Raw genomic sequence first — 24,013 nt, 5'->3', positions numbered from 1 at the left:
CTCAAAACTCAGCCTTGAGCCATTGCTCAGTTCTCTCCTTGTCTTTATAGCAAAACTTTGAACAGATCACCTTCTCCCACATTTTTCAAGACTAGTTTGGGGGTCCTGTTTTTTTTTCAAATTGAACTTTCTATCATTTTCAGTTAACACTGCTTCCAAGTCCAAAAGGACCAGTGATTTTCCTTCTTCTTGTCTTGAACACCTATTTACTAGCTAGTCCTGTCTTTTTCCAATATCCCTGTTCCTGTTTGAATCTTTAGGCTCCTCTTACTTGTTTCTGTGCCTCTGTTACCCTAGCTCTGGGGGAATGTGTCGCACATGGGACTTATCTACCCTATGCACGAGGCAGTGCTATGTGGCCTCCAGCCTTGTCCCAGGATTTCTGTTGTCCCAATCACAGTGCCCAGAGCAGCATCCAGCTGGGGCTATGGCTGGAGGGAGCACTGGGACTGTGGGCTTTGTATTGGCAAGAGTCAGGAGACATCACATACACAAATGATCGTAAGAAGTAGAGTCAAACTAGTTAATTCTTTGCTACTTCCACTGAAAGAATTTATTAGTCCACTTGAGCTTTCTGAAGTCTTCAGAGAGTATACCTCTACCCTGCACACAGATTTGATTACACAAACAAAACAGGTCTGAATTTAATTTTTATTCTGGGACTCATATTTTTAGGAGAGGTGCTCATATACTTCTAAAACTCGCAGTGTGATGTAGCCCATGAAAATAAAAATGTAGAGCTCATATTCTCAATTGCATTGAGGACAGGCCAGGTGCCCTGTAAAGGCACAATTCAGACCCCTTGTGAGGCAAATGCTGAAGGGAAGTCTGAGAGCACCAGCCAGCCCCAAAGCACATAGAGCCTTCTCAGCCCCTGAGCTGGGGGATCCAAACTCCTCCAGGTCAGGTCAGCGCATGAAATGTACGCAGGGGTTACTACTGCCATCTAGTTTGATGTTAGATAAATCTTTTTCATTACAAACTCCAGCTGGTTTAACTTCACTCTTAAGTGAAGCTGTTCTCTCTGTTTGTTTTCTAGGAGATATTGAACCACCTTCAATGTGCCATGTTTTTATCTCCCTAAAATACTTTCCATATATCTGTGGTTTATTCCTTGCAGTAATCCTAGCAGTTGCCATTGGCCTGGGTGGTGAGTACAATTAGTTATTCATTAAGTTCTCGCTTAACCATTCAAATGCTTAATTTTTCATGAGCCTTTTACTTAGAATGGAATTAAACTGCTACTGCACCTTGTTTGCTGAAGTAAAAAATCTTGTTGATGTGATGGCTTTAAATTTTATTTACATGTAGGAATAAAATACATCTGGCATTCATGAGAGGATTGGTGTAATATTTACAACACTGGGGAAACGGCAGCTCCAGGAAACCTTTATCTAGTAAAACTTCACGGGTTCCTCTCTTCTCACAGGGTGGTAAGCTAAGAATTTAGAAACTGGAGGAGGCTTCATGTAGCACACACCATATTTTTGTCCTGTAATTCACTTCTCTAAGTTTATTTTCAAAGAATTAAAGAACTGTCCCCTATCACAAACAACTTTTATGAAGGAAAAGAAAACATAGAATGAGTTTAGTTGCAACTGGAAAGAATGACTTGCCCAGGTCTAGGTGCCAAATATGTTGATGATAGAGCAGTGCCTTCACACCTGCGACAGGGATAAGCTTGCAGGAGGTTGAGGCATGCCCTCAGGAAGAGAGTGCACTGGCCGTATTTTGCAAGGGTCTCCTTGCTTAGGGGCTGAGGCACCAGGCAGAAACTTGCCCTGGAATGAAACACAAACTGGTTAGAGGGAGCTGGGAAGGAGTCAGCACAGACAGCAAGGCTGACTCATCCTACAAGTCATTACTAATGGATGACTTTAGCAGCATCAAGTAGCAACCTCCAGGTTGTGTTTCAAAAGTTCCTAGAGTACAGGAGTTATCTTTTCCTTAGCAAGATGGACATCTGGCCAGATAATGGAAGTCAGAAGTGTTAAATAATAACCAAGTGTGTTTTCATCACCATATTTTCTTTCATTCTTGTTAGTCCAATACAACTGCATTGGGAAGTTTCGCTGCCGATCATCCTTTAAGTGTATCCAGAAATCAGCCAGGTGCAATGGTGTCTTCAACTGTAAAGACGGGGAGGATGAGTACGGATGTGGTAATTTAAATTTGATTATAAATCCCTCCTGTAGCATCTGGCACGCTATCAAGAAATGCATGTTTTAAAGAGTTTGGGTGAGACAAGAAAGATAGAGACTGATGAATTATCTAAATCATGACTTCAGAGGAACAATCTCTCTGAGGTATTGATTTACAGTTTGTGAGAAGTCAATCTCCTCTTAAGATAAATGTGATGAATGCTGAATACTGTTACTGCCATATCGGGCACGTTTTTCCCTTAAAAGTCTAGATGCCTTTTGACTGCTAGTATTTCCTCTGCCTGCGAGGTATACCATCACTTCACTATGGTGTATATATATACAGCACTCTCTGTATTCACTGGCACACAGTTGCACTGTGCTGGTTTTGAAGATTGCAAGAGCCTGTTATAATCTTAAGGGACGTGGGAACAGGAGACATCAGCACTGGCTTTTGTGCATTGAATACTGCGGAGTTTGCTGCTTCATGTGTGAAGTGTATGCCCCCATGTCTGAGTTTCTCTCTGTAATGGTTTCTGGCATCACAGGGCCATTTTAAATGGTCCCTTCCTGTCCTGTGCTATGGAAGCTGACTGTGATGCTTTGTGCTCCTGGAGGGAAAGGACTCTAATATTAGCAAACAGAAGAACTGATTTTCAGTTGAGTGTACTTGCAATTTTGACTCCTCTACCTACAGGTAAGGAGGTAGCACGGCTTTTCATCTGTGTGATGTGAGGAATGACAAGAACCACGAGCTTTTGGCCCCAGCTAACCATACACAATAGTTTCAACCTTTGGTGTGTTTCCCCTCTCCCCCAGAGAAGCTTCAGGCCTATGTGGGGCCTGTTGGCAATACGTCTGCTTTTCTTGTCTGCCTTTGCAACTCCACAACACTGGCCCATGGGCACCTGCGGGAAACCCTTGTCCAGCAGTGACCACATGCATGGCCTCCCTTCTCCCTGGGAAGTGTGAGGCAGACCATGCAGATGTGCCCTTTCCCAGGTCCAGGTGCCTCCCACTCCTCCAGGGCTCTGCACTCCAGCAGAGGCCCTGGTGCAGGGTGCAGGGGTGAGGACATAGAATCATAGAGTGTTTTGGGTTGTAAGGGACCTTAAAGATCATCTAGTTCCAACCCCCCTGCCATGGCCAGGGACACCTTCCACTAGACCAGGTTGCTCAGAGCCCCGTCCAACCTGGCCTTGAACACTGCCAGGGAGGGGTCATCCACAGCTTCTGTGGACAACCTGTTCTAGTGACATGGTGACATGCAGGACGAAGGGACCCTGGGTGATGGCTCTGTACCTGGGCCTCCTGCAGTATTTCCCCATCAGTCTTCTGGCCAGAGGCAGTACAGCTTGCAGCAGTGCTAGCTCCATGGGGCAGCTCAGCCCTGCGGCTGGGCTGGTGTGAAGAGCCGCCCATGGGGAAGGGCTGTGCTGAGCAGAGCCAGGCTGGCGCGAGGAGGGAGTACTTGGGTGTGGAGCTCCCAACCTGCGCGTCTCTCCTCTCCCCAGCCTTTACATACTCATCAGTCCAGGCATGCCAGCCCCATTTCAGCAGAGGGAAGCAGGTAGGAAACTCCATGGGAGGCCAGGGGTGGCTAGGTGCAAGTGCATCCACCTCTCTGACTGTGCTGTGCAGCGCAGGAGGTGCCAACCATCTTTTATCACTTATCTTGATTGTAGGTTTCCTTGGTGCCAAGCGTCTGCAGCTCCAACTCATTGCAATTGGCAAGACTTGCTTGGGCTCACTGGAGGGCAAGGCAGACTTCTCCATCTGTATTAGAGCTAGCATCCCCATCCATTCCCATCAGCATAGGCTTTTTTCTCTTGGCTGTTCTAGCTCAGAGTACCTTGGTTCCCCTCCTTAAGGGAGAGAAGAAAAAAGCACAGAAAAATTCTTCAAAGGATCCAAGTGCTGAAAAAGACAAGTAGTAAAAACTCAGTGAGCCAAGAAATGTGGATGCCCCAGTGGTACTTTGACACTGTTGTGTACCTGTTGTGTACCTGGTGGTTCTTCCTCACAACTCATTCAGGCTTTTCTTCTCTTGAATCTCAAAGTTAGGCTGAGTGGCAAGAAAGCAGTGCTACAAGTGTTCACCTCTGGATCCTGGCGAACGGTCTGCTCTGACGACTGGAAAGTGGAGTATGGAAATACTACCTGCAAGCGCCTGGGTTTCTCAAGGTATGAACACAAAATGGAAGAAACTTTATTTGGCATTTTGAACAAACTGTGAGGTTTTCAGTCTTTCTAATGAAACCTCGTATTCGTCTGTGCTTGAAAAGAAAAAAGCACTTAACACTCCACCTTTGTGAATGAGGAGATTTGGGATGATTTGGGTAATAGTCCTGAATACTTGTGCACTGTAAATACCATTTATTACTGCTGTAAATCCTGGATGATGGCTAAGTACAATGGTTTGGTTAAATCTTCCCTATGGGGTGCAGGTGCCTGAATCCTACTTGTCTCTCTAGTAGCTTACAGCTTGTCAGAAAGGCACTTAAAAATATACGAGCATTTTCCATTTCTTTTACTTCCTTGGTAGGAAAATTGTATGTACAATTCATGACATTACATTTGTTAGGAATTAAGGCCCACCTCACAATTAAAGAAGAGCTTGGAGAGGCGATTCTTACTGGATTGATCTCATTCCTGGAAAATCACCATTTCTTTCCCAAGCTTCCACACACTTGAGAAAGAGTTTGAAGTTGTGACTTGCAGTGGTGTTGTGTTATTTCTTACAATGGCATAATTCTGATTTCTGCATATTATAGCTAAGAGTATAAAGCTTCTTTGAATAAATTCTTGTTGCCTTTAGGATAAAACTCTAGAGAATGGAGACAATGAGCCTGTAAGTGCTTCAGGAAATGTGTCAACTAGTTACAATAAAAACTTTAGTGCAATATTAGAATTAAAATTTACTTTCTCTGCCAGTTAAATGCCTCTCAGCATGTGTGACTTCCACACATGATTATGGCACAAATACATGCATGTTATAAGACACGTTTCTTGGGCAGGATAGGATTACTTTATCAAGTGTAAGAATCTGATTATTGTGGTTGCTACACTGGGATTTGATTAGCAGAACCGCTGAATTACTTAAATGGATTACTGACATGCTGTTGTCTGAGGAAGATGTGTTTATGGTTTATATGCAGTTACGTGAGTTCAGGTTACCTGCCTGTGGCCGCAGTCGAAAAACAGTTTCAAAGACATTTTATATCCCTCAGCCACTGGTTATCAGCTGATCAAGTCACATCGCTGCACAATGCAACAAACCTCAGGTATGCCTCAGCTTGTTCATCCTGTCAAAAAGAGAGCAATCAATAGAAGGAGAATTACTAATAGTTTGAGATTGTTGCCTATTTTTTCAGATATGTAGTACTTCATAAGTAGTTGGTATTGTTATGCATCATAGACCAAGGTTCAGTAGCAGTTTTGCTGGAATACGAATGAAGAGCCTGATCCAAGGCCCATTAAAATCAACAAAGGCTTTAAAATGAGCTATTTGAAAACCCTATTTGTCCCATGATCCCTCTTTTGCAAATGGATAGACACCAGGCACTTATCTTTTTCCATGGTAGAGCACTTTGTTTCAGTTTACAGATGTTTGTTTTCAGTTTCCCTAGATATTTCCCAGTGGGCTTATGAACCCTTCATGGTCGATTTCTTCCTCCTGACAATTGCTTGTTTTTCTTAGTTATCTTTCACTGAGAAGCAAGTTATGGATCCAAGGAGACTACAGATTCCATGTTGAAAATTGCTGATGAGCCTCCCTTCGCAGAAGAGTGAACCACTCTTCAGCAGGGCAGCTGATGGTCTGCAGGCTCCCAATGGTGTCTGAGCTCCTAACTTAAGTATTTCAGCTAAATGCTCCCAACTAACTTGGGTATTTCAGCTAAATGCCCTAAGTAGATTGGATGAGTACATGACTTTGTGTCTCTTTCGATATATGAGTTGCTTATATTTATATACATATAGCTGTGCAGGAAGATAACACAATATTGAAAAAAAAAACAGTATTCTTAAATTGGAACTAACACAGCATTGTCTTTTCATCTTAGAGAGGAATGCACTTCTGGCAATGTGATCATCTTAAAATGTTTGGGTAAGAATCAGGAAAAGTGAAAATAAAATCAGAAACTGTCCTTCTTCATCGACGGCAAGGCAATAGTTGGGAGGAATTGTGTGTACTCAGGGGCATATCATACCATCAATTTATCACATCAAAGAAAAAATGTATTCCTTATATAAAATTTAAAAAAACTTTAGGAGGTGAGAATAGGCTGGGAGGGCAGATTGGGAGCATCAGGTAGCAGGAGCATTTTGGTTAAAATCACAGTAGGAAGCAGATGTTTAAGGATTGAGAGTTGAGTTTGTGGACGGATACCATAATTCCAACCCTTTTCTATCTCAGCGGGGAAAGGGAAATTCTGTCTTAACATTCGAATTTTCATCCCACACTGCCCCATGTCAGCTAGTTTTCAGATTAAGATACGAAAAGTCAAAAAAAACAACAGCAAAAACATCACCAAGGGAGAAGAGATGCTTCAGCCTACCTATATGGGCCCCTGGGACCCTGTCATTTAAGGAGGGCAGAGCAGTGGGTTTTACAGCTCAGCTGAGCACTATGTCTGCAGGGGAGAAGATGTGAGCCCTACAGCCCCCACAGCAGCTGCCAGGCATGACACTGCAGGGATGGGAGGGAGGAGGAGAAACTTCTGGGGGCAGCTACAGCCGGAGATGTGGGCCATGGGTATGGGGACTGTCCTGTTGCAGAGATCACCTGTCCTTGGCAAGGCTGGGAGTAGAGAGGCTCAAGGTGGCAAAAACCATGCCTGTGTTTACCCTACGGACCATAACCTTTGCTTTCTGGCAGCATGCGGGACAAGGGCCAGCTACGGGCCACGGATCGTGGGGGGCAACACTTCCTCCCCCCGGCAGTGGCCCTGGCAGGTCAGCCTGCAGTTCCATGGGCACCACCTCTGTGGAGGGTCCGTCATCACCCCGCGCTGGATCATCACGGCCGCCCACTGTGTCTATGAGTAAGTCCCTAAATTGTCTTGCTTGGGGTGTCCCACTTGGAGCAGGTCTGTAGGGGGACAGGCACTGCAGGGTAGGGCTAATGTACCGTGCTTTCTCTTAAAAATAAACTGCAGGAGGGATGGCATTATCCTTATTTCACAGGCTTTCTCCATAACATTTAAACCATCTCTCCTTCTTGCACCAATGCAGTCTTTATTGAAAAAGATTCTCCCCGAGAAGTTGTCCAAATCAGGCACCCAGTTTTCAGGTAATCTGGGCACTCCCAGCTGCTGTGAAATCAGCTTAAAACAACAATGAAGTGCCAGACTTTAGATATCCAGATCTGCAATTTCTCTACATCAATGTGACTTAACAACTCAGGAGGAATTTGTACTTGGCTGCTCTAGTGCTCTGGAGCTCCAACGTAAATTACACGGTCCTTTTCATGTTAACAGCATCAATCAGTGCTAGTTAGTGAGCTGTACTGTGCTTAGTGCCCTTTACCACATGCTCACTGCTCCTTTCTATGCTGTTTGAAGTAGTCTTTGAGTTGTAAATAGATTCTAAACAGTTATTTAGACTCCTGTTCTTTGTGTAATTATAAACATAGCCTTCTCTCTTATTTATAAAGACTTGTCTGGTTTTGCAGTCTTTTTTGTTGCCAATAGTGCAGGAGAGCTCTTCTCACTCTTAGAAACTCCAGGCCACTTTCACCAAAGACATTTAGACAGCTAAAATGGGATCTGGATGACCACTTTTAGCTGCCCACAACATGGATGTCTGCTTCTGAGCAAGGCCTGTAGGATGCTTTTATACCCAGTGGAGAGAAGAGATGGTACAGACAAATCCCTCTCCTAGATCTTATTTAGAGCCCTGTGTTGCCATAAAACTAATTACTTAAAAATTAAGCACTTTAGGACTTCTGTCCTTAGCTCTGTCCTGCACAACCTAGCTGGTTGTGGTAAGTTCAAAGGATGATGAGGATGGCAGCTGGCAACACAACCCACATTCCTGGAGCCTTTTCCCAACACCGCTGCTAACCCACTGCTAGCCTGATAGGGTGAAGCCAAGAGAAGAGCGGCTGCTCATGTGCTGGAGGCTGAAAGATGTGGTTGCTCATGAACAGGGGGAATAAGCATCTTCCAGAAGAAAAGCCTCTCCCTTGAAAACGCTGTGACACAAGTGCCGCTGAGCTAGCCAGATGGCTGAGCACAAGCATGCCAGGCAACAGCATCAACTGCTGTGGGGTTGCATAGGAAGACAGTTTTTTTCAAGGTAGACCAATGCAAAACTCTCATATATTTGTAGAACACTGCACAACTAATATACCAGTGAGCCAGTGTGTTGCTAATATTAGTCACCCTTTCTATATTTTTTGAAATTAGAGGCAAAACATAGCCAATATTAATAGATTGGTACGTGCAGCAGACTGTAGCCAGCTGTATCCTGAGCTGCATTAAAAGAAGCGTGGCCAGCAGATCGAGGGAGGTGATTCTCCCCCTCTGCTCCTCTCTCATGAGACCCCACCTGGAGTACTGCGTTCAGCTCTGGGGCCCCCAACACAAGAAGGACATGGACCAGTCGGAGCAAGTCCAGAGGAGGGCCACAAAGATGATGAGAGGGCTGGAGCACCTCTCCTATGAAGACAGACTGAGAGAGTTGGGGCTGTTCAGCCTGGAGAAGAGAAGGCTCCGTGGAGACCTTCTAGCAGTCTTCCAGTACCTGAAGGGGGCCTACAGGAAAGCTGGAGAGGGGCTTTTTACAAGGGCATGTAGTGACAGGACAAGGGGGAATGGTTTTAAACTGAGAGAGGGTAGATTTAGATTAGATATTACGAAGAAAATCTTTCCTGTGAGGGTGGTGAGACACTGGAACAGGTTGCCCAGAGAAGCTGTGGGTGCCTTCTCCCTGGGAGTGTTCAAGACAGGGTTGGATGGGGCTTTGAGCAACCTGGTGTAGTGGAAAGGTGTCCCTGCCCATGTCAGGGGGATTGGATCTAGATGATCTTTAAAATCCCTTCCAACCCACACCATTCTGTGATTCCGTGATTCTATTTGCCTGTAGAGATCTATGTGGTTTGTAAGCTCAGGAGACAATTAGAAAGCCTGAGATTTTTATTGAATGTTTTTTATTCTCTCCTACCTCTTTGTTTCAGCCTGTACTTGCCGAGCTCATGGAGTGTGCAGGTTGGTTTTGTGACTCAGCAAGACACCCAGGTTCAACCATATTCAGTGGAAAAAATTATATACCATCGAAATTATAAACCCAAGACGATGGGAAATGATATAGCTCTGATGAAACTGGCAGCACCTCTTGCTCTCAATGGTAACTGTTTCTGTTAGCTTTCACTTGACTTTCTCACCTTTCTAGCTACAAGCAAGAAGGTCTTTCCTAGTCTAGACCGGGAAATTCCTGTTGGCACTGTATGCCTGACCCAGGACAGCCAAGTGGATCCCCATTACCTCTAGAAGCAATGAGAGAAGTGCAGTGTAGATGTAGCCAGTCTGCTGCTGTGATGGCAAGGCAGCAAGCCCTGTTCAGACTACACCAGCAGAAATCCCTTGGCCTCAGCATCAGGACCTCCTCTATACTCGACATCCAGGCACAGAGAGCAACAACATGGTCACAGGGCTCTGCAAAATGTTCCCAGTCCATTCTGGTATTGGCTTACTGAAGGCATTTAATAATAGGCAAACATTAACTTTATTCTTTCTAAATATTTTTCCTATCTAAAATAAATGCCCCACCTCATTTTACTTGGAGGTCACAGAGATTTTTATCATGTCCTTTCTGTGAGCATAGGGAGATTCAGCAGGTCTAAAGCTGAAAATCAAGCTTAAATTTCAAAGAGAATAAAAGGCAATGAAAATATAATGATACTTTTAAATTAAAACTACTTTTATTTTCTCAGCAGGATGCTATCTACAGCTGACACAGCTAGTGAACTGAAATAATCTATAATAATATTGTATGAATTTAAATTATCACCTGCCTATACCTGGTAATCACTGTGAGCTCTCTCTGCAAAGGGAGACCTGTCTCTTTCTGACACATTGTCACGGTTTAAAGCTGGGCCGGCTATTAAACCTGTGGCAGACGCTCTCTGTTAACCCTCCCCCCCACCCAAAGGGAAAGGGAAAGGGAAAAGGGAGAGAGACTTATGGGTTGGAAAGTTAAAACAGTTTTAATAAACTATAATAATGAAAAAGAGTATAAAAGTAATAATAGAAATAATCAAATATATACAAATATATATAAAAAAACAAGATCGAGCTCCCCCGATGTCGGCCACGTCACCACCGGCACTGCAGGGCAGGCTCCGGGAAGGCCCAGGCTGGGCCCAGAGACGGTCGAGAGCTGGATTCAGGAATGCACGGATCAGGATCGGGGGCAGCAGGAAAACGGACAGAGTCCTCCCTGGACACTGGCCAAAGGCTCAAGCCGCAGAAGCAGCCCGAAGCAGCAGAAACACCCAAACACAGCAGAAGCAGCAAGGGAAAGGCGGAAGGGGCAAGAGAAAGAGCGAGACCCTCGTGATCCCCCCGCTTTATACTGAGAATGACGTGTATGGGATGGAATACCTTCGCTGGTCAATTTTGGGTCACCTGCCCTGTCCGCTCCTCCCTGCAGCTGCGACCCCCCTTCGGCTCTTCACTCGTAAGCGGTGAGGAATTTAGCAGTGACCTTGGTTTCTCTAAGAACAAGTACAGCAAGAGCCTTTCTGCATAACATCCCTAACGGTGCCTCAGTGATAACTACAAGCTTCGAGCGTTATCAGTCCTGGAAGCAGACACTGTCTGCAAAATATGCAGTTAGTTTCAGAAAGTGCAGTTACTTAGAAGAGACTTAGCTGAAAGTAAAAATCACTGAAAGGAAAATTGGCCTGGTTTAGGCTAAACCAGGACACACATCTAGATCGTCAGTTCCTAAATCAATTTTCTTGAAACACTTCAAACTTCTACTTTGAATGAAAATTAAGCTTAATTTTGTTCTGTTTATATCTCAGCTAGTACTGTTTTCTTTTGCTTAGGAATAAGTTTGGGAGTCTGTCAAGAAAAGTAATGGCTCCACACCTGAGCTACATACATGCTATGCCCCAGCGGGGGGGCTGGGGGCAGCCCTGGGGGCTTGGAGGCTCCATGCTGGGGGCTTGATGCTTTGATCTAGGATCATTGCACTGTGGAGAACTGAACCACTGGGAATTGCCCAGTAATACCTTGTATCTTCCCTCCCTTTGCTCAGTGCCAGCTCATCTTGACACGCTGCAGCTTGTCCCCACAAGCATCAAACACTGATTATATTGCACGGCATTCAGCACCCCAGAGCAGAGAGGTCCTGAAACTCTATGAGCTGATGGGTGGGAAGCAAAGAGCACCCCAGATATCTTGTTGCCCTTTCAGAAGAGTGCAAAGATGTGCCCACACAGCTCTTTGCACATGCTGCTGCACAAAACTTGTTAGAAGGTGCCATGCAGTTGTGCCGTGGTTAGCCAAGGCCATTTCTCTGCCCAAGCAGTGTGCCAGGGGGTCTCTGATCTGCCTGTCAGCTGCCTACGTGGTGCATTTCTTGTTTCCTCATTCTTCAGTTTATTGACCTGCCAACACCTCCTTCTGTTTCTTCGTGCTTGAAACTAATTAGGCCTGGCATAGGTATTGTTTCAAACCTTGGCCATAAGGTTGACCTGCAGAACTGCCAGGCTATTTTACTTGGGGAGTGGGTGATTTTCATAACAAGTTCACTGCAAGCCAAATCCTCAAGTTTTACTGAGGCATACAATGTTTTGCTAAATCTTAAAAGCAATTTTAAAAGCAATCCTCTCTTCCCTCTCTCTCTTTTTTCTTTTTTTTTAAAATAGGTCACATAGAGCCAATCTGTCTGCCTAATTTTGGTGAACAGTTCCCAGAAGGGAAAATGTGTTGGGTATCAGGATGGGGAGCAACTGTGGAAGGAGGTATTTTAAATTGTCTGCTGTTGATTACACTACATGAAAACATCTCATGTACAGTAAATACAGGATTTGATTGGAGCATTGTTCAACATTAAATTTTCTGGAATATCTGGAAAAAGAAGACATGTTCCTAAAATTCATGCTCATGCTGAACTGCATGGGGTTAAAGGAGGCCAAAGTGCTACACAAATCCTTCGCACAAGGAGGGGATGGTTACACTCTGTGAAAAGGTTGACAATGACATGTAGACAACACCACCACCCAGAGTGTAGTACTCAGCCCCAGTCAAACAGACTATGCCCTTTATAACTTCAAGCATAGAAAGCACAGCATGAAGGCAAGAATCAACCATCCATTTTTTCAGAGAAAGCATGTATGCTTTTTCAGGCAGGCTGGATGATGTAGAAATTGGATATGTGAATAATGTCACAAAGGAAAAGGAATTTTTTTTTTTTACCATGACTCATAGGTCATGTTAATCAATAATATATACTGAATCACTCTCGTGTGAAAATGCTTGAATTCTCAGGTCATTGTTTTTTATCATTCTTCATTTGCCTCATTTAACGGGTTCCCGTTGTTCAGAGAACAAGAACAGCATGTTACCTGACCTACAGATAATAGTGAAAGGTAGGGAAAAAAAAAAAGGAAGCAAGGTTTACCACATAAAAAGTCAACTACAAATTGGCAAGAGACAGTGTGCGAATACTCCCATTTGTAGAAATGATTCATCCAGACTCTGAATGGAATAAAATAAATATTTATGAGATAAATCACGTTTGCAGATGATTCGTTGACTAACAGAACGGGATAAATTCGAAACAAGGTTTGGTACTAGTGTTGAAGACAGTGTCCAACTAGCTTTTAAGTTTAGTACTGTCATTGAATGTCTAGTTTGAAGTAGACAATCAATGACAGCTTTACATTATATATTGTGATAATCCACAGGTCTATACAGTCACTAGTTACTGGATTCTGTAAGTGATGATACATCTTGTGACCTTACTTGTATCTTGTCATTTTAACCATATTTCTTTCACCCTTCCTTGCCATTTCTTTATATACTAAAATAATTTCTGTTTATAAATTAGAGACTAGTTTCAAAGATAGAGTTTTTTCCTTTGTTTTTCTGTTTTTTTAACAGGTGATACATCTGACACCATGAATTATGCAGGTGTTCCTCTGATTTCTAATGCAATTTGCAATCACAGGGATGTCTACAGTGGGATCATAACTCCTTCAATGCTTTGTGCCGGTTTCCTAAAGGGAGGGGTGGACACTTGCCAGGTATGGAAGTTTCCAAACTGCAACTGTGCTCATTAACAGCAGCAATGGAAAAACATTAGTGATAAGTTATCAGAAGGCACTCCCAGGCTTTTCTTGGGCAAACATTTGGTTTTGGGCCATTTACTCTGTTTACCATGAATATTGATCACTGGCTGTGCACTCATTTATGTGCTACAATTCCCTTCTTATATTTCTTCTGTGGACCATATCTGCTACTTCTGAGGCCAAATTTACTTAAGACTTTTTTTAATTTCTTGCGTGTGCTACAACATGGTGCCATCCTTCCTTTGCACTGGCTGTGGCCTCTGCACTGCACTGAACTGCCCTGCACTGTGAGCAGCTCTGGAGTCCTGCAGGGTATAGAAACCCCGTAGTGAAAAGCAGCCAAAGCATATATCAAGAGAGAAGCAGAAGCATGTGATTTTGGAAAAAGTAGAGTGAGGCAAGGGGAAGGAAGGAAAGGGGTTCAGAGCAGCGGTGGATCAGAGAATCCTTCACATCACAGGGTGGTGATGATTCAAAATGATTGTCAGAGTCATGACAGTGCCCACCTTGTGCCAAATCTCATCCCCATACACACTAATGTGGACTCACCTAGCTAGTCATGGATGAGGAGCAAGGGCTGGGAAGGAACTTCACGTTTCCAGAGTTGCTCAGTCCTAATCACACATGGGGCAAGACAAAACAAAAGCATTATTTGCACAAATACACTGCAGGTAAAGCCAACACTAGAGGCAATGTAGGCCCTCTGTTGAATGAGGTGGGGCCCCTGGAGACAGAGGATAAAAAGAAGGCGGAGTTACTGAATGCCTTCTTTGCCTCTGTCTATACTGCTGGAGGCTGTCCTGAGGAGCCCTGGACCCCTGCGGCCCCAGAAGAAGTCAGGATAGAGGAGGAATCTGTCTTGGTAGATGAGGGCTGGGTCAGGGACCAATTAAGCAATCTGGACATCCATAAATCCATGGGCCCTGATGGGATGCACCCGCGGGTGCTGAGGGAGCTGGCGGAAGTCATTGCTAGGCCACTCTCCATCATCTTTGCTAAGTCGTGGGCAACAGGAGAGGTGCCTGAGGACTGGAGAAAAGCGAATGTCACTCCAGTCTTCAAAAAGGGCAAGAAGGAGGACCCGGGTAACTATAGACCGGTCAGCCTCACCTCCATCCCCGGAAAGGTGATGGAACAACTTGTCCTTGGTGCTGTCTCTAGGCACATCGAGGATAGGGGGATCATTAGGGACACTCAGCATGGCTTCACCAACGGGAAGTCATGCTTAACCAACTTGATAGCCTTTTATGAGGACGTAACCCGGTGGATAGATGATGGTAAAGCTGTGGATGTGGTCTATCTCGATTTCAGTAAAGCGTTTGACACGGTCTCCCACAGCATCCTTGCAGCTAAACTGGGGAAGTGTGGTCTGGATGATCGGGTAGTGAGGTGGATTGTGAACTGGCTGAAGGAAAGAAGCCAGAGAGTGGTGGTCAATGAGACTGAGTCCAGTTGGAGGCCTGTGTCTAGCGGAGTCCCTCAAGGGTCGGTACTGGGACCAGTACTATTCAATATATTCATTAATGACTGTGATGAGGGAATAGTGTGCACTGTCAGCAAGTTCGCTGATGACACCAAACTGGGAGGAGTGGCTGACACACCGGAAGGCTGTGCAGCCATTCAGAGAGACCTGGACAGGCTGGGGAGTTGGGCGGGGAGAAATCTAATGAAATATAACAAGGGCAAGTGTAGAGTCCTGCATCTGGGCAAGAACAACCCCATGTACCAGTACAAGTTAGGGGCAGACCTGTTGGAGACCAGCGTAGGGGAAAAGGACCTGGGGGTCCTAGTGGACAGCAGGATGACCATGAGCCAGCAGTGTGCCCTTGTGGCCAAGAAGGCCAATGGCATCCTGGGGTGTATTAGAAGGGGTGTGGTTAGCAGGTCGAGAGAGGTTCTCTTCTCCCTCTACTCTGCCCTGGTGAGGCCGCATCTGGAATATTGTGTCCAGTTCTGGGCCCCTCAGTTCAAGAAGGACACGGAACTGCTAGAGAGAGTCCAGCGCAGAGCCACAAAGATGATTAAGGGAGTGGAACATCTCCCTTATGAGGAGAGGCTGAGGGAGCTGGGTCTCTTTAGCTTAGAGAAGAGGAGACTGAGGGGTGACCTCATTAATGTTTATAAATATGTAAAGGGCAAGTGTCATGAGGATGGAGCCAGGCTCTTCTCAGTGACATCCCTTGACAGGACAAGGGGCAATGGGTGCAAGCTGGAACACAGGAGGTTCCACGTAAATATGAGGAAAAACTTCTTTACGGTGAGGGTGACCGAACACTGGATCAGGCTGTCCAGAGAGGTTGTGGAGTCTCCTTCTCTGGAGACATTCAAAACCCACCTGGATGTGTTCCTGTGTGATATGGTCTAGGCAATCCTGCTCCGGCAGGGGGATTGGACTAGATGATCTTTCAAGGTCCCTTCCAATCCCTAACATTCTGTGATTCTGTGATTCTGTGATTAGGCGCATAGATCTTCATTTAAGCAAGAATGACAGCAAGGTACCTGTCACCAGCATGTCACTGTGCTTGGGAGAGCTGCCCAAAGGCAGCACACTCAGCGTATGGCTCCAAGTGACAAAATGAGCTCTACTCGCCAAAGGATCTTTCCAAATTCCTCCTTTTTCTGTTGTTGTGCTGGCTTTGATGCTCATGGGGTAGGAAACTGCCCCAGAAAAACAAATTGAGGGTTTTCAGTACTTAGATGTGAGTCCACTGGGTCGAATCTGCTTAGCAAAGTGTCTGGGAAGGGCCAGAAAAGCAGTGTGCAAGACTGCAGGCAGGAGCAGGCAGGGAATGAGGTGGGGTACAAGCTTGCTGTTGCAACCCCAGGCTCAGCTCAGCTCATTAGCCAAAATCTTTTAGAGAGAAGCAGCTGCGAGAGACCAAGACCATGGCATGGAGACTGCAGATTAGTGATGCCTTGCCTGCAGAACAGGCACACTCTCCAGCACCTATATGTTGTTTAACAGCAGGCTTCAATGTTGCTTCTGTTGTACTGTACTGCTAGCTGGGGAAGGAAATCTATGATCTAATACATGTGTCTAAGAAGTCTCCAGCTTCTGCTGTAACATTTGCTTTTCCCAGGACCCAGAACAGAGCAGAAACAGGAGACTGAATTACTGGACTGTTCCTCTCTCCCTACCGCCCCAAAATAGATGTTCCACTCCTTTTCTGGGGCACTGACTTTTGTTTTAATCCTTTGTCCTCCAGGGAGATAGTGGAGGCCCTTTAGCATGTGAAGATATGAGTATCTGGAAGTTGGTGGGGACCACCAGCTTCGGCGTGGGCTGTGCAGAAAAGAACAAGCCGGGCGTCTACAGCCGAACCACCTCCTTCCTGGCCTGGATACACGAACAGATGGAGGTCTGGTTTTGCCCTGTCTCACCATCTCTGGTTGTCACTTTGCTCTGCGTTGTGCCACATGGGATTTAGCTCATATTTGTCACAGCTGGGTTGTGTCATATGGACACGCATGAACTGAGGGCATGTTTGGGGATTGGGTCAGGTCTGTGTGCAGAGCAGGCTGAGCAGGGTGTGGGGGTCATAGCAAGATGCAGGGAGCACCAGAGCAGGGGTAGAGAGGAGAGTGGATGACTGGGGAGGGGTCCTGGAGATGCAAAGTGGGAAGCAGGGAGGTGTGAAAGGGCTGAGTAAGGAGATGGGGGGCCAGGGAAGAGATGCTAGAAGACTTTACCTGAAGCCGTGAGGCTGCTACAACAATGCCTGGGGAGGAGAAGCTGAGTGGGGACAAATAAATTGGTGAGAGCAGGGAGACAGTGTTGGCTGAAAAGAGAGGAGAGCAGAGGCAAGGAAGTGGGGGATGCTGCAGCCACCTGCACCTGCCCCAAGGGTGGCCCACTCTCTGGAGACCAGGTCCTCTGCCATCATCACCCCTCCAGCACTGCCAGAGAGTTGTTGGGTTCAGTCAGGTGAGCGCGCAAAGTCGTTCTTCAGGTAGATTCCCAGGCAGGGATCTGTCACTCAACAAAGCTCAAGAAGACAGGATAACATGTCTAAATGTTTAAGACCTCTAATATTACTTTTTTTTTCTTCCCCCAAAATATATACATCATTGTGATCCATTTGCAGATACAGAAGTTCAGACATTTCAGATGAAGTGTTCATATCCAATGAAAGCACAGATCTCCGTTATAAAGAAGTGATCAAGGGGAAAAAAGTACAGCTAAATCTTTATTTAGCTAAATGCTAACATGTTATAGTTTTTCACAGGGACATCCTTCAGGTGTGAACATTAATTCATCAATTTATCCTCTTTGAAAGGATTTTAAATTTCAGCATAGTAACACGGACACTTTTTAATGGACTATGAAACAAACCAAAAGAAAGTAGAACTAGTCTGCCTTTGAAAATGGGACCAAGGGAATGGCTTGCAACTGGCAGATCTGTATTGTGGCATAACAGTCCTGATCCGCTCTTACCTGCTATTGCTTGCGGTGGATTGGGGTTCATTTGGTCTTTCCAGAAGTTTCTGTGCTTTCTTCAAACTAAATTAACTCTTGTAGCTAAGGCCTAGCAAAGGAGTTAGGAAAGAGATCCATTTTGATCTAAGAGATGCAAAATTGCAAGATAAGGAATTTGACCATCAGCATACCCTTAAAAGCTTTCTTTCTGGAAATTAGCTTTATAACAGCTCACCCCTCAGGGCCACTCATTTAATGCAGGGCATGATCAAAGAGGAAGCATTCGAATTTTCTGATCTCCCGTTTCCAGGTTTGAAACCTTAATAAAGCTCTTCTGTCTCTCAGATTTTCAGGAGCATTTTGCTAAAGGCTCTCTTGTGAGTGCAAAGTTAGTTCTTTATTGCTTTCCTCTAGGTGACAAAAATTAGTTGATGTCATTTAGCAAGATGTTTCTCCAACATTGTGAACAGAATTTCTGCTGCCTCCATTTTGAACAACTCACATACTAGGGAGGAAGGAGAAAGTTTATATCACTAAGGGGAGTACCAGTGACCTGCATACATTACTGTCTGAGAAATATTGAGCTTCAACTATTAAATCTAAATAGACATGAAAGGTTCCCACCCCAGCAAAAAAAGAACAAAAAAAGAAAATAACAATGGAACAACTAAGATGAAACACAACAAACGCCTTCAAAGCCAACTTAGCTCCCTGTATACATGTGTCCCATGCACACAGTGTCTACCACTATTACTAATATATTCCTCCATCCCCCATAACCATATTTCTTTATGAGTATTGTGTTCCTGTCTTAGTTCATGCAAGGTTGAGAACCAGTGAACTAAAGCAGTGAGAGAAGCTGATGGTGTTTGCTCAGGTCCACAGCACACACAATGGGAATTGGACCAGACTTCTTTTGTCGAGGTGGTGTGTTTTTCTGAAGAACTTCAGTTGGCAGAAGTGGCTCCAGCAGCCCTGCAGCTCCTTTGGTGACCCTAGTACAGCAGGGACAAAGAAAAGTCATTCCCATTCAGAGTTCAATAGGCGGCAACATGAGCGTTTGAATAAATGCATAACTGAGGGAAAGGCTGTGGATGTTGTCTACCTGGACTTTAGAAAAGCCTTTGACACCGTCTCCCACAGCATTCTCCTGGAGAAACTGACTGCTCATGGATTGGATGGGTGTGTGCTTTGCTGGGTAAAAAAATGGCTGGATGGCTGGGCCTAAAGAGTTGTTGTGAATGGAGTTAAATCCAGTTGGCAGCCAACAACAAGTGGTGTTCCCCAGGGCTCAGTACTGGGGCCAGTTCTGTTCAATATCTTTATCAATGATCTGGACGAGGGGATTGAGTGCACCTTCAGTAAGTTTGCAGATGACACCAAGTTGGGTGGGAGTGTTGATCTCCTTGAGGGTGGGAAGGATCTGCAGAGGGATCTGGACAGGCTGGATGGATGGGCCGAGGCCAACTGTATGAGATTCAACAAGGCCAAGTGTCGGGTCCTGCACTTGGGGCACAACAACCCCATGCACCGCTACAGGCTTGGGGAAGAGTGGCTGGAAAGCTGCCAGGCAGAAAAGGTCCTGGGGGTGTTGATCGATGGCCAGCTGAATATGTGGCCAGCTGAATATGAGCCAGCAGTGTGCATGGGTGGCCAAGAAGGCCAACAGCATCCTGGCTTGTATCAGAAATAGTGTGGCCATAAGGACTAGGGAAGTGACCTCCCCCTGTGCTCAGCACTGGTGAGGCCACACCTTGAATACTGTGTTCAGTTTTGGGCCTCTCACTACAAGAAAGACATCGAGGTGCTGGAGAGACTCCAAAGAAGGGCAACAAAGCTGGTGAAGGGTCTGGAGAACAAGTCTTATAAGGAGAGTCTGAGGGAACGTGGGCTGTTTAGTTTAGAGAAAAGGAGGCTGAGGGGAGACCTTAGTGCCGTCTACAACTACCTGAAAGGAGGTTGTAGCGAGGTGGGTGTTAGTCTCTTCTCCCAGGTAACAAGTGATAGGATGAGACGAAACTGCCTCAAGTTGCACCAAGGGAGGTTTAGATTGGATATCAGGAAAAATTTCTTCACTGAAAGGGTTATTAAGCAGTGGAACAGACTGCCCAGGGAAGTGGTGGAGTCACCATCCCTGGCGGTATTTAAAAGACGAGTAGATGTGGTGCTTAGGGACATGGTTTAGTGGTGGACTTGGCAGTGCTAGGTTCATGGTTGGACTCGATGATCTTAAAGGTCCTTTCTAATCAAAATGATTCTGTGATTCTATGATTCTAACTGGTTTTGCTTCCCAGAGAGAACTGCAGACCTGAGGAGAGCAGCAGTGTGCTGGGCTTCTGAAAACCCACATCATGTTCCAGCCTCACAGAAGGACCCACCACGCTCTCTGGACACCTGCTCTGAGCTTTGTACCATCACAGACTACTTCTTGCCATTTCTTTTTGGTACTGGCAACTGTACTTAATGAAAACCGTTGTGCATTCAGCCTCTTTTGGATGGAAGAGGCAGTTGGATGCTGGATGATGGGCATGCATATTTACTGTCAGCTACAAATTTCACATGTAGAACAAGTGCTAAGACTGATAACCCAGCTTGCTATTACAATAAAGTTTTGCAGGCACCATGAGTAAAAGACTAGAGTGACTTCAGATGAGGTTGCTAGCTATCATGCTAGCTATCGTTTTAGTACTTCCCTTCTAAGAACCAGTTTCTTTTTCCTGAAACTGTTAATATATAAGGTCCATGCTCTGTTGCACAGGTACAGGCAGCTTTCTTTGAAACCATAAAGCAAGAAGGAAGCAAACAGCTGGCAATTTTGGCAGGCACTTAGCATGTATGTTCAACTCTTCTTAGAAAAAAATCTCTGGATTCAAATCTTTTATGACGTGACTGTGAACAAAGTCCCTAAAAATTGAATTCCTAGCTGTTTTCTTGCGATAAATGGCTCTGAAATGAGCAGTATACAGGTTGTAACTTTACTGAGAAATTCTGAATTACTGAACAGTCTTAAAGGGAAGAAGAACTTTTTTACTGCCTTTTGATAGGCTAGAGAGCCAAAATCATCGCTCTACCTATGAGGCACCATACAGTGCAATAGCCATTGAATACTCCCAAGCTCACATCATGTAGTACCATTCACCAAGGCACTCACGCTCAGCCGCCTTCCCTGTTTTCCCTCCCTGTCTCTGCAGACAGGACAATATTTTTTAATCCATGCAGAAGTTAATACCAAAGAGGAGGAGCTGCAGTGGAGGAGCAGAGATGCTCCCAAACAGCATGGGGCTGAGGGGAGGGGATGGGCAGATGCAGGGCAGAGTGCTAAGACTTGAACTGCATGGCTGAGGGCCGTGGCTGCCTCCTCTTGCAGCTCAGAGGGCAGCCTTTGGAAAATGGTCTAATGCTTCCTTCATGCTGAGGAAGGTCTTCTGAACTTGCAGGCTCTCTCTGAGGATAACTTTGGAAAATTGGGACCTTTACAGGCTTGAGAGGTGGGCCTGTGAGAACTGCATGAAGTTCAACAAGGCCAAGTGCAAGGTCCTGCACATGGGTCAGGGCAATTGCAAACATAAATACAGGCTGGGCGGAGAATGGATTGAGAGCAGCCCTGAGGAGGACTTGGGGGTGATGGTTGACGAGAAGCTCAACATGAGCTGGCAATGTGCACTTGCAGCCCAGAAGGCCAACTGTATGCTGGGCTGCACCAAAAGCAGCGTGGCCAGCATGTCGAGGGAAGTGATTCTGCCCCTCTCCTCTGCTCTTGTGAGGCCCCACCTGGCATATTGCGTCCAGCTCTGGGGCCCCAACATAAGAAGGACGTGAAGCTGTTGGAGCAAGTCCAGAGGAGGGCCACAAAGATGATGAGAGGGCTGGAGCACCTCTCCTATGAAGACAGGCTGAGAGAGTTGGGGCTGTTCAGCCTGGAGAAGAGAAGGCTCTGGGGAAACCTTCTAGCAGCTTTCCAGTACCTGAAGGGGGCCTACAGGAAAGTGGGAGAGGGACTTTTTACAAGGTCATGTAGTGATAGGACGAGGGGGAATGGTTTTAAACTGAAAGAGGGTAGATTTAGATTAGATATTAGGAAGAAATTCTTTACTGTGAGGGTGATGAAACACAGGAACACGTTGCCCAGGGATGTTGTGGGTGTCCCCTTCCTGGTGGCGTTTAAGGCCCAGATTGGATGAGGCTTTGAGCAACCTGGTCTAGCAGAAAAGTGTCCCTGTCTGTGGCAGGGGGGGTTGGAACTAGATGATCTTTACGGTCCCTTTCAACCCAAACCATTCTATGATTCTATATAGATCCTGCATTCTTTGTACCTACAAGTGAATTCAGTGGTGCAGATGAAATGACGCCAGCCAGGCAAGGGACAAAATATCTGAAGCGCTGCTGTGGTTTCCTGTTTTACAAGACATTTCAGTTTAACAGCCTTGTGTTGTTGGGTCGGGAAACACTTGATCATTTTGCACTTGTCCTTTGTAAATTCTGGGTTAAAAGTTGTCAATTTTAGCATTGATTGCTAGGAACTAGGTAGACTGAATAACAGATAATATTGCCAGAGCTTTTCAATATCAGCCAAAATTGACCTTATCTGATCAAGTGCTGCTGATCTGCTTGAAATGTGGGTTTGGATGCAGTCTGTATGCTTCTAAATCAGTATCTGCATCACCACTGTCATCCACCACTGCTGCAAGAATGCGCCGGCAGAATAGGAACTGCATTCTCACTGCAACGTGTCAGGTCAAAATCAAGAGTGAACAGCAAACCCACATGAACTGTCAGGCTCCACATTGTTCTGTGGATACAAACTTTGATCTCAGAGGACACTGCATCAATGCCTTTCACCCTGGCTAAAGAAACTGCAGTGCAATGGAAACAACACTTCCAGAAATGTCACGTTGCTAACAAGAAGAGGGAAGCATTATTGCAAAGCTGACACAAAAACTGAAATGAAACGGGAAATTTCAACTTGACAGAAACACGACAGAATTAAAACAAAATATGTTGAAACCTTGTGTAACTAAGACATTTTCAGAAGAGTTTTAATGTTCACTGTTTGTTATCATAACATTTTCACAGCCCCGACATGACTTGTGTTTTAGTATCATCAGCAGTCTGGAGATGAGGGCACTGCTCTCTGAGCTCACAGAGTTGTTATTTCATATTTCTGAAAGCACCCCTGAAAATTCGTTTTGAACCCCTTCTATTTCCATAAAAAGACTGTACGAAAAGTATCGATTGTGGTCTGTCTTTTTATTAAAGAGAAATCCAATGTGTAATGTAAAAAGCTAGTGAACTCTTCCCAACACAAAGCCACATTGATCCCTAGATCAATGACAGTCGCTTATGGATAGACCTAGCCTGGGCTCGCTGAGGTGCAAATCTTTCTTCTGATTTCTGTTATGCCCCTCGCTGTGGTGTCTTAGGTATAGGCAGAATACAAGAGAGTCACTCTATAAAGCTGGAATTTGCTCCCCCAATTTATGCCATTAACATGCATGCCAGAGGTGTAAAAATACATATAGTACTTATAAAAATACATATAATACATAAAATACTTGCATATTTCTTTGTGTTAACCCAGGTGAAGATATAGGGGGGATATTTGCTGTGGGAAGGGTTTTGTACAGGGATGAGCATTGTGTTTTGTTCAAAGAGAGGTAGGATCGATGAGCTGGTCTCTGGTAGTCAGCATTACAGCTGGAATGAACTGGTGGACAGAAAAGTGACTTTTCAAAGAGGTTATATGACAGGTTACCAAGCCTTTCCTTTTCCTTGAATCTTCTCTCTGTTCAATGAAAATAATGAGCTATACTGCATGTGCATGTACACAGGCCTGCCAAACCAGGTGGGGCTGAAGGCAGCTCTAGTTTAACTAATCCTGATTAGGAGTTTCATGGTAAACATCTTGGAAGTATTTAAGATCTTTGTACTAGAGGAGTGTATATCTGCTGCATTTTTAAAGAGGCTGATGAAACTGTTTCTAGCTTGTGAACTCAGATCACTGGTTAAAATGGTTGCTTTAACATAGGATTATGTTACAAACGCAGTATCTGTTAGAAATACAACCTGCTTGTACGCATAGCCAGTGGAGCAAACTTGCATCAACATGTAATAGACTCTTAGAAAATGAATCCAACATATAACTTCACACGA

General features: G+C 45.1%; 1 protein-coding gene across 1 annotated transcript; it reads left to right on the top strand.

Annotated features, from left to right (window-relative positions):
* The first annotated feature begins 1,059 nt into the window (after positions 1-1,059).
* TMPRSS3 (transmembrane serine protease 3) lies at positions 1,060-20,175 on the top strand. Its single transcript, XM_068425571.1, has 11 exons — positions 1,060-1,150; positions 2,045-2,161; positions 4,202-4,325; positions 5,300-5,425; positions 6,206-6,249; positions 7,021-7,186; positions 9,322-9,491; positions 12,022-12,117; positions 13,259-13,401; positions 16,653-16,805; positions 20,158-20,175. The coding sequence occupies exons 1-11, from the start codon at positions 1,060-1,062 to the stop codon at positions 20,173-20,175; spliced, it is 1,248 nt and encodes a 415-aa protein (XP_068281672.1).
* The last annotated feature ends 3,838 nt before the right edge of the window (positions 20,176-24,013 follow it).

Source organism: Nyctibius grandis, chromosome 2, assembly GCF_013368605.1.
Source record: "Nyctibius grandis isolate bNycGra1 chromosome 2, bNycGra1.pri, whole genome shotgun sequence".
Classification (NCBI taxonomy): domain Eukaryota; kingdom Metazoa; phylum Chordata; class Aves; order Nyctibiiformes; family Nyctibiidae; genus Nyctibius; species Nyctibius grandis.
This window is presented reverse-complemented; position numbering and strand designations above follow the sequence as displayed.

Bases quoted from the DNA above. Each gene is read 5' to 3' on its own strand.
- TMPRSS3 (XM_068425571.1), top strand. From the start codon at position 1,060: ATGTGCCATGTTTTTATCTCCCTAAAATACTTTCCATATATCTGTGGT. The intron at 5,426-6,205 runs GTATGCCTCAGC...TTTTCATCTTAG, and splicing joins CACAATGCAACAAACCTCAG to AGAGGAATGCACTTCTGGCA. The intron at 7,187-9,321 runs GTAAGTCCCTAA...TCTTTGTTTCAG, and splicing joins GCCGCCCACTGTGTCTATGA to CCTGTACTTGCCGAGCTCAT.